This window comes from Polyodon spathula, unplaced genomic scaffold (genome assembly GCF_017654505.1).
Source record: "Polyodon spathula isolate WHYD16114869_AA unplaced genomic scaffold, ASM1765450v1 scaffolds_828, whole genome shotgun sequence".
In the NCBI taxonomy this organism is placed as follows: Eukaryota; Metazoa; Chordata; class Actinopteri; order Acipenseriformes; family Polyodontidae; genus Polyodon; species Polyodon spathula.
The window spans coordinates 48,934-66,969 of record NW_024472315.1 but is presented as its reverse complement, the minus strand read 5'-3'; the positions used below and the strand labels follow the sequence as shown (position 1 = coordinate 66,969).

Genomic DNA, 18,036 nt, shown 5'->3' with positions numbered 1-18,036 from the left:
TCCATATACCCCCGCAATACAGAGAACTCCATATACCCCCGCAATACAGAGAACTCCATATACCCCCGCAATACAGAGAACTCCATATACCCCCGCAATACAGAGAACTCCATATACCCCCGCAATACAGAGAACTCCATATACCCCCGCAATACAGAGAACTCCATATACCCCCGCAATACAGAGAACTCCATATACCCCCGCAATACAGAGAACTCCATATACCCCCGCAATACAGAGAACTCCATATACCCCCGCAATACAGAGAACTCCATATACCCCCGCAATACAGAGAACTCCATATACCCCCGCAATACAGAGAACTCCATATACCCCCGCAATACAGAGAACTCCATATACCCCCGCAATACAGAGAACTCCATATACCCTCGCAATACAGAGAACTCCATATACCCTCGCAATACAGAGAACTCCATATACCCTCGCAATACAGAGAACTCCATATACCCTCGCAATACAGAGAACTCCATATACCCTCGCAATACAGAGAACTCCATATACCCTCCAATACAGAGCAATACAGAGAACTCCATATACCCCCGCAATACAGAGAACTCCATATACCCCCGCAATACAGAGAACTCCATATACCCTCGCAATACAGAGAACTCCATATACCCTCACAATGTGGCTCCCAATAGCCTCCACACCTGCAGAAAAACTACAAGAAACATGCGTTTAATGACAAACGTTTCGACTGGGGATTTCTTGTTTGTCTTTAACTGAAAAACTTTATTTGTCATTGAACTGAAGTCTTTCAGCTTCTCTAAATGTAGAACTAAAGATTATTTCGCAGTTACGGATGTTATTCTAAATATTACTAAGTTTCATGACAATTACATCATAGATTCGATTAAGGGGATGAGGGTAGGAAGATTCATGAAAACACAAACCTCAGCTCAAACTACTAGAGCCACACTGCTTCCATCCCTCAGCTCTAACCACTAGAGCCACACTGCTTCCCTCCCTCCCAGTCCCTCAGCTCTAACCACTAGAGCCACACTGCTTCCCTCCCTCCCAGTCCCTCAGCTCTAACCACTAGAGCCACACTGTCCCTCCCTCAGCTCTAACCACTAGAGCCACACTGCTTCCCTCCCTCCCAGTCCCTCAGCTCTAACCACTAGAGCCACACTGCTTCCCTCCCTCCCAGCTCTAACCACTAGAGCCACACTGCTTCCCTCCCTCCCAGTCTCAGCTCAGCTCTAACCACTAGAGCCACACTGCTCAGCTCTAATCACTAGAGCCACACTGCTTCCCTCCCTCCCAGTCCCTCAGCTCTAACCACTAGAGCCACCTCCCTCCCTCCCCCTCAGCTCTAACCACTAGAGCCACACTGCTTCCCTCCCTCCCAGTCCCTCAGCTCTAACCACTAGAGCCACACTGCTTCCCTCCCTCCCAGTCCCTCAGCTCTAACCACTAGAGCCACACTGCTTCCCTCCCTCCCAGTCCCTCCTCTAACCACTCCACACTGCCTCCCCTCCCTCAGCTCTCAGCTCTAACCACTAGAGCCACACTGCTTCCCTCCCTCCCAGTCCCTCAGCTCTAACCACTAGAGCCACACTGCTTCCCTCCCCCAGTCCCTCAGTCCACACTCCCTTCCTCCCAGTCCCTCAGCTCTAACCACTAGAGCCACACTGCTTCCCTCCCTCCCAGTCCCTCAGCTCTAACCACTAGAGCCACACTGCTTCCCTCCCTCCCAGTCCCTCAGCTCTAACCACTAGAGCCACACTGCTTCCCTCCCTCCCAGTCCCTCAGCTCTAACCACTAGAACCACAGCCTCCATCCCTCCCATGTGCTCCACACAGTAGTGTTGTATGTAGGTAATGATCTATATTTAAGATTTGTTGAACTCTACAATCAGAAACTGGCTGCAGTCTATTGGAATCCAGGTCTGCCCATTGGTCCACATCCTATTAAATTACCTTTAGATCCTCAAATGTATTATCAAAATAAGCTTTAGGAATTCAGTATCTAGCAGTTTGCATTTGTTAATGTTGGTCCTGCCATTTGTTCAGAAACTCTATTTAAAGGCTCCCCTCCCAGCTACATGATCTGCTATTGTGAAATTACTTTCAGCAATGTTAAGACTGCATGCAGTTATCAGCAATTAAATTTGCTGAACACTGGAGATCCTTTACCAGATTGTTCAGTATTATGTTAATCTGGGATGTATTTTCTAATTTCTATTTGAATAAGTTTCTCATTTAGAAACTGGTTTCCACTCACTTTTAAACAATGATTCAACTCATTACTCCCAGGCAAGTCTTCCTAAACTACCAGCCTTGTAATAAACTGAATTAAACCCATTTTGGGCAGGCTGCAGATATCAGATCTGAGCAGTAGCTCTCATGTGTATGGGTTCAATGCACAGCTGACAGGGATCCATGCTTTCCAACCTTCACAAATCAGATAGAAGCACCAGCCCCTCAATGCAAGCGTCCCGTCTACGGACAGGAGCTTGACGTTCTGAACGGAACACGCATCGGGTGTTCTAGTGTGTGAGCATTCCAGACCAAGAGGCTGCATGGGACAAACTAGAGACCCACACAATCACAACCTTAATTACACCTCAACCTCAATGTGGATTTTCAGCAAACTCCACAAGTACCGACACACTTAAAGGGCCACCGATTGTATTAATTAATGAAGCAGAATGAACAGGAAGTGGTTTCAAACCAAAAAAAGTTCTTTATTTTTGTACAAAGCTACTGCATCAGACTGGGAATGAACAGAGTCCACTGGGATCCACAGAAGGGCTGCTCTTTCCATGCTCCTCCAGTCTCAAGGGGGTGTCTCCGGCACACAGGCAGTTTAATGGGGGTCCCCCGTCCGGGCACAGCGGTCCTCGTGAGGGGGTCCTGCTCAGGGCTCCGAGCTCAGTGGTCCCTGCTCAGGTCACAGCCAGGCTCCAGTAGCTGTGGAGATGTGCTCTATTTAGACCTCTGCCTCATCTTTCTCCTTTTGCGCTTCAGCCTGCAAGCAGAGGGGAGAGCAAAGGGAATTAGTTGAAACTACAGCTGGGAGGAACAGGAGAAAAACTGCCAAGGTTCAATGGAAGGTTAGAGTTGAGAAGCATACTGGATAGCAGACTGCTTGCTTGGTTCCTAGATTATTCAAACAGCAATAGATTTGCTACCATTGGACTATAAAAAAAAACCCTGACAAACTGCTAGTGAATCCAGTATCGACATGTTTGCTGCAACCAAGCTGAGCTGAAAGGTTTAAGTTTTAAATATTTAGGAAATTAAGATTGTCAAGGGGTGAGAATAGGGGCGTTGTCAGAAGGATACAGCACTACAACTACATTTATGTAACTGTCAGGCAAACTGGACATTCCCATCAAATCTGGATTAATAAATTAAAATGCGGCTTACCTGCGCATACGCTTCTTTCTCCACTGCAAGGGAAAAATAATGAAATTGTTAGAGGTGACTCTGCACAACAAGACATCCAAACCCCGCGTCTCCACTGCAAAGGAACAGGTGCTGCAGAATGACGCGCTTGGCCTGCATGCTGCGCCGTCACTGAAACGCACAACCCAAAGCGCTAGAAACTCCCCGGAGGTGAAGAGCGTGCAGATGGCTGGTAGAAACGACACTTAGACACTCCACAGCGCTGGCGCTAAAACACTGCGATCTGATCAGTATGGCGCCACACCACGTTTTACCAACACGAACCAACGTTTAAGGCCAGGGCCTCGATGGGCTTAAAACGCACGCTTTTGTGGCCATTAGAGAGACTGCAACAAGCAAACCGGGCGCACTGCGCAAAACACAATCCCTGCGTGCGACACACACATGCAGCCCCAGCATTGCCGTGCAGCTAGCTAAGCCATGCAACAATGCATAAACAAAATGGTGCTCAGCGTGCGCAAAGGCAGACTCACAGGCGTGTCTAAAACACGGGAAACACACCGTAATAAGCCACCCTTTGCAAGGCCATCATAGTGAAAACAATACATTTCACATCACAATCGTGTCGAAACAGCTTTAACTGGGATAAACTTAAATACGTAGATTGGTCTTGCAATTCTATCGCGACATACGACAGTACAGCAACCGGGCAGTCATTTCAACCTCATGCTATTGCATTGCTCGAGTCTGTCACAATTCCGTAACTTGAATATTTTGCTTTGCAAATGCATCGCCTACTGAAAGAAAGACAGCGTTAACCATCTCACCGCCGCACGCAGGTCAGCAGCAGACAACGCTACCCACGAGAGGGGTTTTCAAAACCGAGAAAACGAGCCCAACACAGCCCCCTTACCTTGGCTCGCATCCTGGGAAGATGTGTCTGGAAGCAAAAGAAAGACAGCAGTTAGTGAATTCGGCGGATGGTCTCGTATTGAGCAGGATTCTTTCGGATTGTTTCCCGATAATATCCGAGAGCCGCACAACAACTTCTACCCACCTTCCAAAGATGGCAGCAAATTCCAAGAGGACGCGACGACGTCGGGGGCAGGTATTTAAAGCTCTCTAGTGACGTCACAAAGCCTCCAGCCCCGCCCCCGTGAAGGATTGTTGGAATTGTAGTTCTTGTAGTTCTACCATTAAATAATAGAGCGTGTTTTGCATATATGCTTTGCAGTAATTTCAGTGTTTAATATTTTGAGTTTAGTTCACGGCGGAAGTATTTCCAATGGTATTAGTTTTCAGTAACGTGTGAATAGCCCAGATTAAGCGTTAAGGAAAACTCTGATACGCGCTGCTGCTGGGCCAAAGAGCGAATAATGGTTTATTATATACATGATTTATAAATTATTTAGAGAAATGATTATACTTTTAATATAAAATCTCTTCATCTTTTAAGATTTGTAGCGACTCGGGGCTCTGTTAAACATAAAACCACCTGAACATGCTTAAATATTTTAGGACAGATGTGTAGCAGACAGAAAATATATTTTAAAAATATACACATCGTGATTGAGGATTGCTGTGATAATCTTACATCGATTTCAAACTGCTGCATTGTTGATACACACACACACACACGCTGTCCTCGCAGGGAATGAACCCGATCACGCTGTGGTCGCACATTAGTATAACTGAGTATTCACCGAGCAAGTTCATCTTCACTGGGGAGTGTTTCCCTCACACACACCCCGTATTTTGCTATCAAGTGAAAGCCGAACTACAGGTAGTGGACAAAGAAATGGAAACCCCTGGGTAAATGAGGGACACCAAGTATATTGAAAGCAAGGGCTTCCACACAGGTGTAGCTCATGCGTTAATTAAGAAAATAACATCCCACCATGCTTAGTGTCACGTATAAAAATGCTGCACAGGCCTGGTTGCTTATAGTTATGGCTAGCATGGCTGCAAGAGGAGATCTCAGTGACTTTGAAAGAGGGGTGATTGTTGGGGCACGTTTGGCAGAAGCTTCAGTGACCAAGACAGCTCAACTTGCTGATGTTTCACAAGCAATGGTGTCCAAGGTGATGTTGGCATGGAACTCCGAGGGAAAGACATCATCAGCAAAGCGCAACAGTGGGCGGACGCACATACCAGGATCATGATATCTGTGCATTAATTGGAAGTGCAAGGCACTTCTGGTGGTTACGCAATGTTGTGGAGCACATTTTCCTGGCATGGTTTGGTTTGGGTGCACTCGTTCCCTTAGACGGCAAAGTCAATGCTAATCGCTACTTTATGGTACCGAGTGATCATTTTCACCCCATGTTGCAGCATTTCTTTCCTGCCGGGGGGGGGGCTGTCTTCCAGGTTGACAATGCCCCCATCCACAGAGCATGTGTGGTCACCCAATGGTTTAATGAGCACGACACACACGGGGGAAGACAGTCCAAGGAAAACACGGCAAGAAATAAAAACACAAGAGAACACTCAGACACGTCAAGTTCATTATTCAGTTTATTTATAATCCCCATAATGACCCAAAACCAGATTCCGATGTTACAGAGCACTCCTATCAAACACAATAATCACACAGAGCCTTCAAGAGCAGGAGTCCCACCCCCAAAAAAACTAGGAAAAGGAAACAGGGACCCCCCCTCCAAAAATACTAACCCACACAAGCAGCTCCCCCACCCCTCCCCGAAAGGGAGTGCAGCTACAACTAACCAGAGACACACTCCAGTACTAGCTAAAGCTTACGTCTATATAAAACAGTGATTTAAAAACCACTTTTGCAGCCAACCACAGAAGGGACTAAAGTAGTTTTAAGAAACAAAACACTAGTGCAGAATATATTGTGTATCCTGAGTTTTATGGTTTCTGAGATTTCGTTTGGGGGGGTGGGGATGTATTTGAGCTGTTTGGACTTAACTGTGCATTTAAATTTCCCTCCCCTAAGAAGTTACTTTTAGTGAACTGCTTAATCTCCTACTAAACTAGATATGACCCCTCTTCATTTTTAAAGCAAATCAGACCAGCGGGTCTAAATCAAACAGGCTATTGCCTATACAATGGGAAGTGCTGTTCGGGTGCGAATGTCATCAACGTTTTACTGGGTTTTACAAAAAAAAATAACCTGGAATTGAAATTCTGTGTTACTACAGAACCACAGGGTGTGCAGAACGCAGCACAGAAAACAAAACACAAGCTGACAGTTCACAAGTTTGGGAACAATAGTACAATCTGTTAACAGCCACATCACCCTACATTAGTTTCCCTTTGAAAACAATCTGCCTTCCAAAACAAGCTCATATTCAAGCACAATTCTGAACAAACCCGTTACTTTTGGCGATTATAAACCATTGCATAATGTGCTGAATTAAAGATAAAAAGCTCACACAACAAAAACTAAACCAAAAAAAAAAAAAAAAAGCATTGTGCAATAACTTTAAAAGCCTTTTTACCCTACAGAATATTTGCAAATATAAAAAAAAAATGCCACTGTATGGGCAACACTCACTACTGGAAAGCAGTTAACTGCTACTAAAAGCAGGGTGGCGTTTGCAGGTTGGGATGAGATAGGAGCTGAAGTTATATTCATTAGGTAGTCACCTCTTACACCCAATTCCCAAGCCGGTAGCCCGACGAATGTGAAAGGAAGGACTAGTTCATCCCGTTTTCCCAGATTTAGTTTGGGGGTGGAGTGGCTGTTTTTAGGGTGTAGCTGGCACTGGATGGCAGCTCAATGTTTTTCTGCGACTGGGTCATTTCTGATCAGTAAAACACACGGCAGGTATATAAAAAAAGTACAAACAGGAGATCCTGACGGTTAGTAGGCATTGCTGCTGTTATTAACTTCATGGTAATTACTGTCGCCCTGCTGCGGAGCGGGGCAGTCACACAGGTCAATAGGAGCACGTGTTGCATGCCAACAGTCTGACACGCTGCTTTCTCTCTATTTAAAGGGAAAGAGAAAGAGAAAAGCAGGTGGCAGTGGGGCTGTCGTTGTTCTCGTTTCAAGTCGGGGTTCGGTACAGACACTACGGAACGAGGGGGGCAGGCCAGCTTTCGGGGCGCAGACGTCAGGTTCTTCAGTCCGCGGCCTCGCTCTCCTCTGCTCCCTCGCCGGTTGTAGCGTTCTCGGCGGTCTTGGAGGCCTGCAGAGACAATGTTGTCGGGTCGATGATGTTAGGCTGGACAGCCTTGTAGGTCGTGCTGCACGAACAGATTATTCACACCGAGCTCTTGACAGGAACCAGGCCCTGACAATCAAGTCAGGGTCGTTGGTGCTGAGTGGGCTGATTCAACTTGAAATAAGAAACAGCTGCTTGGGTTTTGCTGCTTTTCTTAAACTCTGTGGAAAACAGCAAGCCACACAAACCCAAGCATCTGTTTCTTCCCTTGGAAAGGTAAATTATCCCGATCAACAGCAATGATCCTGATCTGTGGAAAGCTTGATCTGAATAATCAGTTCTTGCAGCACTACCTGGATATCAGGAGATGCTCACTGTATGTTAGCAATCTGTCAAACAAAGAGACTTGGAAATACCTCACAATAACACTGCAATGTTTATTATAACAGGAGCCAACATATTTCAATGGGATTAAACATTTGTGATCAGTGCATTTGCAGTCCATTTTTGGTCCGTTAATGCTTTATTTTGCTATCTATTGAACACTATGAATATGCATCAGTCAGTACCCACTAGAGATGCAACAATTAATCAATGCATCAATTACTGATCAACTGTCCTTAATTACAGTGAATCGATGCATCAAATTAGAGAGCAGTTTGCATTAAAGACTGGTCACTTTTGGGGTAAAGGAAAGGGAGAAGTTTATTGGATTTCAAATAGATGGTAAATGCTTTTGATAAATGTTTTACATTACTGTTCAACAAGCACCTTTGAGATGGAAATGTCCTGTTCAAATCGTATTGACTCTTAAAGGGACACGTGCAGACATACACACATTTTCAGTTGTTAACTGAACTCAAGTCCGTCTGATTTTTTACGTTTTTTTTTTTTAAATCAAACGCGTTCAAGTTGTGCCTTGCTGTTATGCACAGCAGTGTTTTTAGTTATTGGATCTTCTGATAAAAATCTTAACGTTTGTTCTCGACTTTGAAAAATGAGATGTTGCTGAATCAATTATTTTCCATAAAATGCATGTGATAATCGATTAATGCAAAATGTTCATTGAGTGAATGTCTTTATATTTACCATTGTGAACTCTCAGAATAATTGAAGCAATAAATCTATATCTGAAATGGTCAATATTGATTATCTTTTCATGCAACTACTACACAGCATCGAGATCTTGCCTGGATAACAGCTGCATGTTAATTCCTCAGTTTGTGTTTTGCACTCTAATATGCCGCGTTTATTCAAATGGGAAGCCCTCAATTCAACACAGTTCAAAACAAACAGCACTAACTCCAGGGTCACTGGGGTGCTGTACACAACTGGACATTTACCTTCTTTTTCTTCTTCTTCTGAGTCTTTCGGCTGGCTGAGGTCTGCAGCAGTGCCTGGGGAGAGAGAGGAGTCGTCACACCACTTCAGCATTGGAACACAGCTGCGTCTCGGCGAATGATATGCTAGCAAACAACATGCAATCCAAGACTGCTAAGTTAATCTACTAACTGAAGTTTAACACTGAACAGCTGTACAGCAGGCATTTAGACTCCACCTGAGCCTCACAGTTGGGAATGTATAATTGTAAAGCAAGACACCTGAAGTTATTCTAATTAGGTTCATTTTTTTATTAAAGCTTGAATAAATGGGCTTCGGTACTAATGATCATGTCTAAATGCAAGACGACGGACTTGTGAAATGTATTAGTGACATGACTGCAGCAATGTGAGGTTAGCAGTCAAGCTGCAAGGTGTTTATAAGCCTGTCAACATGTATCTCGCACGGTTTTGGATGTGCAAGGAGCTCACTACACCTCCAAGTGTACTAACTGAATCCCATTATCAAACAGGCCTTTGCAAACCCAGCTCTCCCTACCTTGAGATCCGCATCCTGCACCTCATGTTCTGACTTGTAGAACTCGGGTTCCAGCGGGCCGTTGGTGATTCTCATGGGCCCGTTTGCCATCAGAAGGACTGTGAATTTGAACTGAGCCACAAACTCTCCTGTAGCGAGGGAAAATACGACATGCATGGAGTCAGTTCCACAGTTCAAGAAAAACCAAGACATTACTGAGATCAGAGGGGAAAGCAAGAGGATTAAAAAACTAGAAAGAGAACATGAACAAGCAATTCTTTAATTAATAGCTATTTATGCCAGCATTTGGGACTAATAAATAGTGCTTGGATACAGTGATCATATTGAATGACCATGTACATATTAGTTCGCTAATAGTATTTAGAAAAATGACTACCACAAAGATATGCAAAGGAAACCAATGCACAAATGAGGTCTGAAATAAATAGCACGTGTTCTGTAGGGTTTCTTGTTTCTTTAACAGGTCATTCAATGAGGTACCAGGTTTATTTCCTTCAAAGACGAAAACCCCATGCTGGTCTAAGGCAGGACATGCATGGGAGGATACTGGGAGGCAGAGTAATGCAGCTGGGTTCTATCGGAGACGAGGAAACTGTGCTGGGAACGGGGGGGGGGGCAGACGAGGACAGAGCCTCCTTACCCTCCTTCTCATACAGCACGGTGAAAGGCTGCAGCAGGTCGTGTTTGGCACACTCCACTACGCCCATCCGCGCCTTCTTCTCATCCTCAAACGCCCTGCCGGAGAAACAAGAGAATCGCTTATCATCCTAACACTTCTAACGGAGATTGGGATCAAGATGTAAAAGCTTTCTTCATTTTCGCAAGCCAGTTTTATTTGGTGCAGTCTGGTGTCTCGGCTCATAAGAATGACATGATAAATAAAAGGTGTAAAGACTGTGGAAAAGTCACTTTCTAAGTGGGATCGTCCATTTAAATGTTGTATCCAATTTGGGCAAGTGTTGGCTGTGAGGTTTAAGATACATGATAAAACACCCAATACAGAATAAAATAAAATAGGGTTATAGCTTGTGGGATTTAAAGCTGTATTACAGTTAAGATAAGCAGGATATAAATAAATGCCTACACACAAAACCCCCCCGAAGAATGTGCCCATGACCATAGGGATTTCGTTGTAAAAGACAGCAAAGGAAAGAAGGTACAACTTAATAGCTCAAAATAAGCACCGAAAAATGAAATGAATAAAAACCGAACGAAGCCCCTGAGTATCATGCACATCCACACTTGAATTCTGTGCTTGATGAGACGTGGTACCTGAGAGTGAAAGGCATGGTATCGAACCGCCTCTCCACTTCGCTGAAAAAGGCGCGAGACGTCTTCATTTTCAAGCCGTACTGCTTCGAGGGGTCCCTCTTGTAGATTGTGGTTCTCTGACCCGCATCCTTTGCCTGAAATTAAACAAACAAACAACACATTCAAAACTACAGAAACTTTCACAAACAAGTACGCAAAGAGAAAAAACTGCAGTCACTGGTATCACGAAAAAGCAGACTGCCATGATAAATAAAACATGCAAGTGTGAGTTATGGATGTGTCTCCATACATCACTACAGTCTAATACTCTGAATAACTTGTGCCAAAAAGAACATTTTTAACCCTTTGCGGTCCTATGTCGGATCACGTCCAACATTACAATTTTCCCTTTCCTGTCCGACATCATCAAAAAGATGTCAAGCACACGTTTTTAGTCGTTTTTTTCTCCAGAAAACAAAAAAGGCCTCTCTCTACAGAGATAACATGGACATAACGACAGCTGACTCTGCATCCAGCGCTCAGAGAAGATCACTGACACTTGCAGAGCTTGTTGAGATGTTATAGAGATAGAATAAAGACTTAGATCGCATTAATGAGGACTTGTGATAAAACAAGTGATCAGGAGAGGAGAGAGGTATGTGAAAAATACAGCGAACAAGGGGTGGGGCTTGGCTGGAGATACAGTACTGAGTGTCCTTTTGCAATTCAATGCCTTTTAAACCTGTTTTACTCTGGGAAAAAAAAATTTAAACAGTGCGTGTAAGACAAACAGCGCGTGTGAAAATAAATTGGACCTGATGCGCCTGACAAGCGCTGAATAAATGGACTGCAAAGCGTTAACCCTTGAAGGTACAAGGGTCCAACATCCCCAAAAAAATGATGCTAACTATTTTTTAAATAAGGGGCACGAACAAGGTTTAAAATGTACCGATAGGCTGGATCTGGTAATCCAAATAGTCAGTTTCCTGTGTGACATTCGTGTCGCTCTCAAATGTATTTTAAGAAGAAACCGTTTGAAGAGCCGCTCAGTTCCTGTGTGTACCCAGAGGGGTTAACACAATTGGATAAGCAGTTCCCTATGTGTGTCTCTGCTGACTAACAGGAACCTTCATGCAGATCCAGACTGACACTCTCTAAATTGTGCTTCAGAATGTCCTTACCAAGGCTCAACACAGTGATGGTTCCCTAGACATCTATGCATGCCTCCACAATGTGTATGAGATAATAAGCAGGGATATGCAGTTACCTTGCCCTCTCCGGTGCTGACAAGCACATCCACAGCATAGACCTCATGGACCGCGAACTCTGCCTTCTCGTGGTCCTTTCTGCAGACAAACACACAGAACAGACAGTCAGTACCTTCCTTGATGTTAAATCTCCAGCTGTGAATCAAAACGAACACCGCTGGGTTGAGGTACTGAGCAGCTTAACTGCTGTGCAAAGCGGTAAAAAGATATCCCCTCTCCCACACATGTGCATTCTAGACGTTTAGAAGCTGTGATAGATCCAAAAGGTGATCATACGAAAACTTAACCTGAGAAAGACCGAATGGATTTCAGTACTGATGAAATACAAGGAGGGCATTGTGAAATGTCTAAGTGACATGCCTGCAGCAATGCGAGACTGGGAGTCGAGGTGCAAGGCGTTTGTAAACCTGCAAACATGTGTCTCAGATGACTTTGGAGATGCAGGGCGTGTGGGTGCTGCTCACCTCTGCTGGTCGGATGGGTTCTGGATAATGGTCTTCTCCCCGTCGATGACGTGCTGTTTCAGCTGATGTGACAGCATGCCTGGAAACAGTACATAATTATCTTTTTTTAAATCCTGAATGCGAGAACAGTCACATCTCCACTTGGTCGTACAAACCAAGTTCAAAATTAAAAGCTACATTTGCGTGAGCAGCCGCTAGCACTTACCCTCAATAGCTGTGCACTTGAAGGACTGCGCGATCTTGTTCCAGGCCTCTGTAACCTGGGTGTTCTGAAGAGATGAGGAAAAAAAAAGTAAGAGTTTTAAATTGTTTAAATAAAAGAATGTAAATTGCAGTTCTCGTCCCCAGCCCAGTTCTCACTCCAGCACCCGCACCCCTCGTCTCAAACCTGGTTGCCTGGCTTGACCAGCCGAAGCGCTGCCTCGACGCACAGATGAGCTGCCTTGATCACGTCAGCCTTCCGGCCCGTCACCGGGTTGTCCTGGAAACCAGAGGAAAAGCAACAAACAGCATCGTCAGCGCTGGATACCCAAGGAAGTATTACTGAGCAGGGGGCTTGGGAAGTCCAAAGATAGGTGGCAATGAATTCTTCACACTGTTTACTGAGCTTTCCATAGAAATGAGGCACTGACAATGAGAGGGACATTGACACCAACTGGACTAATTTACCATTTCAAGTGCAGAGACAGCTGCTTGGGTTTGTGATGATCGCTGCTTTTCTTAAGACACTGTGCAGAACAGCGATCCACACAAACCCAAGCAGCTGCTTCTTCACTTGGAAAGGTAAACTACCCTGATCAACACCACTGACCCTCACCTGGGCACAGCTTGATCTGAATAATCGGTTTGTGCAGCTCTAGTGTCAATTGTGTGTGTCTGTGTATATATATTTTGAACAGTAATGGCAGCATACTTATTTTCTGTACCATGAAATCAGCATTTGCTCGAGTACACAGCTCTGGGCTTTCAATGACTCTTATTTCGTACCTTGGACGCACCCACGACGAAACTGTGAGCCACGTTGGAGATGAAGCCGTCAACGTGGACACCCAGGTCGCTGCAGAAGAGAGAAAACACGGTCAGCTCAACTCAAGAGTAACCGTGGAACGCAGCCTAGTCCTCCCAGGTAATTAAACAGAGGCAGAGGACAGGCACAGGCCCACATGGGCATCTCATTTTGGTTTAGCAATTACAGCACTGACATTAGATAGAACAATAATTACAGCCGCTGTGCTCTCTCCAGCTGGGTGTTTCGACGTGAGTATCCACGAAAACTCATGGTGAACATGGCTGTAAACGTTCTGGATGCAAGGGGTCGCTGCAGCTCATGGTAAATTAATTCTGTTATTTGTATTTAAAAATGTAGCACCGATAATCAGTCTTCTGAAAACAAAGAAATATCACCCTATGTTTGGACATAACCCTTTCCACACTGTAGCACTGTAAACTAATCTAATACACCACCGTGCCCACGCCAGATCAGACAACACTGTACTGAGCAAGCTGCAAGGACAGCGTTGGTGCCGAGTTTGTGTTGTGCCAGCTATGAACTGGATGAAGAAATCAATCTGCAATTTACATTTATGTTGACTAACATGACACTTGCTGTTGACAGTATGCGGTTCTTTCTCCCCAGTTGGAGCTAATGGTAAAGCAACAGGATCCACTTACATCTTGACCAGGTCTCCCTCCTTCAAGGCGTAGTCTGGGTCGCTCTTGAGCGGGGAGAAGTGGCACACGCAGTTATTGACCGATACGCTTGTGGGGAAAGCAATGCCTGCAAGAGAAAAAATAAAATAAAAAATTAGTTGAATAAAACAAGCGACCCTTTATAACACAATGAAAAGGCTCCAAAATCAGATGCGCACACAAAGGACTTTAAAAAACGTTCTCCTATAAAAAAAAAAAAGGGCAAGCATTCAAACTGTGGACCAGAAACACCCAGGGCACACAACACTTTCAAATGAAGCGGGGGAGTTTCCAGGAGGCCACTAGAGATGCCAGAACCCCTCACCTTTCTTCATCTCCTTCTCCTTCTTGAAGATCTTGCCTGTCTCCTCCATGATCATGGCGTCTCCCTTCTCACACAGCACCACCACCAGCTCGCCCACCTTTGATGCCTCCACCACCGCCTTCAGGACTCCTGCACCGAGAGAAACAGGAAAACACAGTCAGTGTCTGCAGGCATGGCCAGGGCAGCACTTGGTCCTCCTGAGATCAAGACTCTGCCTTTGTCAACTGGCTAACATCTTTGATTTGCTACAAGTAGTGGAAGCAGTGACTTCCACATACCATTGTGACGCAACTACAGAGTTTCACAACCCATTCTGAACCAGACGCCAGAGTATGATCACCTCACTTCAGAAAGACGTGGAGGGCTGTAGGTACCAGAATAACCACGTCTAGGAATGGAATTAAGACCCAATTGCACAAGTTTTACTCATGAGCTGAACTAGCCACAGAGTATAGGTAACATGCTCAAATTGTGAGGAAATTGAATTTCAAACACATTAAACCACAGAGGCTGTCCAAAGAATGCTGCCCAACAAGGCTTGCTTTATTTAGAAGTGGAGAATCCCACTAAGGGGTTAGAAAAGGCTAAAGGAGAATCTTTAAGTGTACTACAGTGGCTCTTTTAGAGAGATCTTCACATATGGGGAAGAGCTAAAATCGTACCAAAGCAAAGGGCATTAAAAAAAAAAAAAGATTTAAAAACTTTCAGGAATACACCTTCATGTTTAACACAAACAAAACGTGGATTTAAGTAGTAAATGTATCTTTCATAAGGAAGACGAATCAGGTTTTCAGTTGTATAACAAACTAAGATGCCTATGATTATAACAACTCTGTACTGCTCGGGCAAATTACAACACCAACCAATGAAATGGCACTTTAGTCACATTTATAACATCCTGCGCAAAAAAAAAAAAGTTATATAAATAAAAATAAACATTAAGACAGTACAAATCGAAATGTATTTATTGTATACGCTCATTTTTTTTCAAGATCTTTCGCAACACCCGCAGAAGTGCATTTGCTTTTAAAAGTTTACTCCCTAGCGTGCAGATCTACCTCGTCCACGCAGACTGGACAGCGTTGCACACAGCAACACCAACCACAAAGACGGGGCAACTTCTCCAACTCAGTGGAGTTCACACAACCTTTCTAAAAACGTTAAGAATCGTGACCGGTGGGGATCGAGTAGAGTCAGCCGCTCACTCCACACAATACAGCAGCGACAGCAAAGCAAGACAACCGCTCCCACCTGTACTAGCCCGCATACTGCTGGCACTTCACATGCTTTGAAATCACAGACCATTGTACAATTCTCTCAAGTACTGTGCCACGATGCTTAAAGCAGCAGCAAACTTTACACAACGCACACGATGATATTCAAGAGAAAAGACCTTCGAGTCGGGTCGTGTATTTAAAGATACCCGACACCACGACCAACGAAGCGCCACAATCGCGAAATGGCAGCACGCCAGTGTGACGAGTGTGGTTATTCGCCCCCCCCCCAAAAAAAAAAAAACTTTGCTCAACTCGTGTAGTTTTACTTGTGCGTGGGTTACCCGGGCCACGCACCGAGCTCGTTAAAAAAACACGAATATTTAATCAAATCGTCCCCCCCCCCTCCTCCCGCCCGCTTGCAGAGGCTTGCAACTCTTCTCTGCCGCATGTTTAGCGGACTATCTCAACCGACACATGCAAAACAAATAAATGACCCGAGAAATACAAATAAAGCAGAAACTACATCGCAATAAACGTGACGGAGTGGGGAGATTCGGGGTGTTTTTACGTCCTCAATAAAGAAGCTACTACTTTAACATGGGCAGAATTTGTATTTAAAGTGCGTGTGCGTTGCAATGCATGCATCTGAAATACCGGGACCGCTAAGCCGCCAGAGCGGGCAGCAGGCCCGACAAGTTAGCTGCGCTCCCCGACCCGATGGCCGCTTCAGCCGGCACATGGCAGCTTGTGCTGGGAGGCTGGGGGCTGTGACAGGGCCCGTCTCCCAGCTACGAAACAAACCCCTTTCCCCCCCGGTTATTACTGCCGCTGCCAGGGCACTCACGGTTTGCAATGTCACCCCCCATTTTGTACTTGGTGACGACCAAGTCCTCGGCAATGGTCTGCTCCTGCTGTTCATCGTCTCCCGACATGTTGTCCGCGTCTCTCTCTCTCTGTCCCTCGGCTGGCTGGCTCGCACACGCAGCGCACACAGCGGACCGCAGCAGCTGACGCGCGGCATCATGGGAGGCGTTGTAGTCTTTTGCCTCGCGTCCTTACCGTTGATATCAATGGAAAGAGTCATGCCATAAAACTACAACTACCAGTTGCCGCAAAGGGGCGCCTGCGGTTTCACGCCGGCGTGGTTGGAAGGCAAGCAAGTCTCATGCTGTCGACGTAGTTGCTAGAGGTTGTGGGACTTGTAGTTTGATATTAAAGTTGATGTTTTGAAATTGTTGAAACAGGTTAATGTTGTTTGCCTCGCAGGTTATTATGGGATTTATAGTACTATATATTATCACCATTGTGGCGGGAATTCACGATTGAGGTGATATATATATATATATATATATATATATATATATATATATATATATATATATATATATATATATATATATATATATATATATATATATTATATTTTTTTCTGTTTGTTATTTTTTTTTCCATTACACATTTTACTGGCAAGATTATATATTTTTTTCTACAATGTACATTTAAATATGTTACGCCAGGCATGCATTTGCAGGTTCCTCAGGTCCAAACACTAGACCACGCTGCTGCCCTCCCTCCCTCAGCCCCTGAGCCTCTCTGCCCCTCAACTCCTCAGCCCCTTAGCTCTAACCACTAGTGCAGAGGTGGCCAACCCTGGTCCTGAAGAGCCACAATTCAGCAGGGTTGCTAGGTAACCCTTAATCATCTATTTCATTTAGACTAGTTAAGCAGGTTTGTTCAATTATGTAATTTAGAGATCATTTGGAACACAAACCTGAACACCCTGCAGCTCTCCTGGACCAGAGCCGACCACTCCTGATTCAATTGAACAACTTACATTGTTCAGAAATGGATGATTAAGGGTTACTTATAAAACCTGTTGAATTGTCAGGACCAGGGTTGGCCAGCCCTGCACTAGAGCCAAACTTTTTCATTCACAGGCTCTCAACCCTTCAGCCCCTCAGCTCTAACCACTAGAGACACACTGCTTTCCACCCAGCCCCTCAGCCCCTCAGCCCCTCAACCACTCAGCTCAGCTCCTCAGCCCCTGGCCTCAGCCCCTCAGCCCCTCTCAGCCCCTCTCAGCTCCTCAGCCCAAGCTCCTCAGCCCCTCAGCTGCTCAACTCCTCAACTCCTCAGATCCTCAGCCGTTCAGCTCCTCAGACATTCAGGTCCTCAGCCCCTGCTCCACAGCCCCTCAACTCCTCAGCTCCTCAACTCCACAGCTCCTCAGCTCCTCAGCCCTCAGATCCTCAGCTCCTCAGCCCTCAGCTCCTCAGCCCCTCAGCCTCTAAACCCCTCATCCCAAGCTCAGCCCCTCAGCCCGTTCCTCAGCCCCTCAGCATTTCAGCTCCTCAGCCCCTCAGATCCTTAGCCCTTCAACCCCTCAGCCCCTCAACTCCACAGTCTCTCAACTCTACAGCCCCTCAGTTCCTCATCCCCT

The 18,036-nt window shown here is 45.3% G+C and overlaps 1 protein-coding gene and 1 long non-coding RNA gene across 2 annotated transcripts; both read right to left on the bottom strand.

Moving 5' to 3' along the window:
* Positions 1-2,686: 2,686 nt before the first annotated feature.
* Positions 2,687-4,491, bottom strand: LOC121309048. The gene is made up of 4 exons (XR_005948595.1): positions 4,432-4,491; positions 4,288-4,314; positions 3,396-3,418; positions 2,687-2,994 (listed from the first exon to the last, which is right to left on the bottom strand). It is a non-coding gene; the product is annotated as an uncharacterized LOC121309048 (long non-coding RNA).
* A 1,384-nt stretch (positions 4,492-5,875) lies between these two features.
* Positions 5,876-16,588, bottom strand: pa2g4a (proliferation-associated 2G4, a). The gene is made up of 13 exons (XM_041241896.1): positions 16,441-16,588; positions 14,380-14,508; positions 14,037-14,142; positions 13,353-13,422; positions 12,754-12,846; positions 12,571-12,634; positions 12,366-12,444; positions 11,901-11,979; positions 10,655-10,788; positions 10,023-10,117; positions 9,383-9,510; positions 8,848-8,901; positions 5,876-7,528 (listed from the first exon to the last, which is right to left on the bottom strand). The coding sequence occupies exons 1-13, from the start codon at positions 16,526-16,528 to the stop codon at positions 7,463-7,465; spliced, it is 1,185 nt and encodes a 394-aa protein (XP_041097830.1). The 5' UTR covers positions 16,529-16,588; the 3' UTR covers positions 5,876-7,462.
* Positions 16,589-18,036: the final 1,448 nt, after the last annotated feature.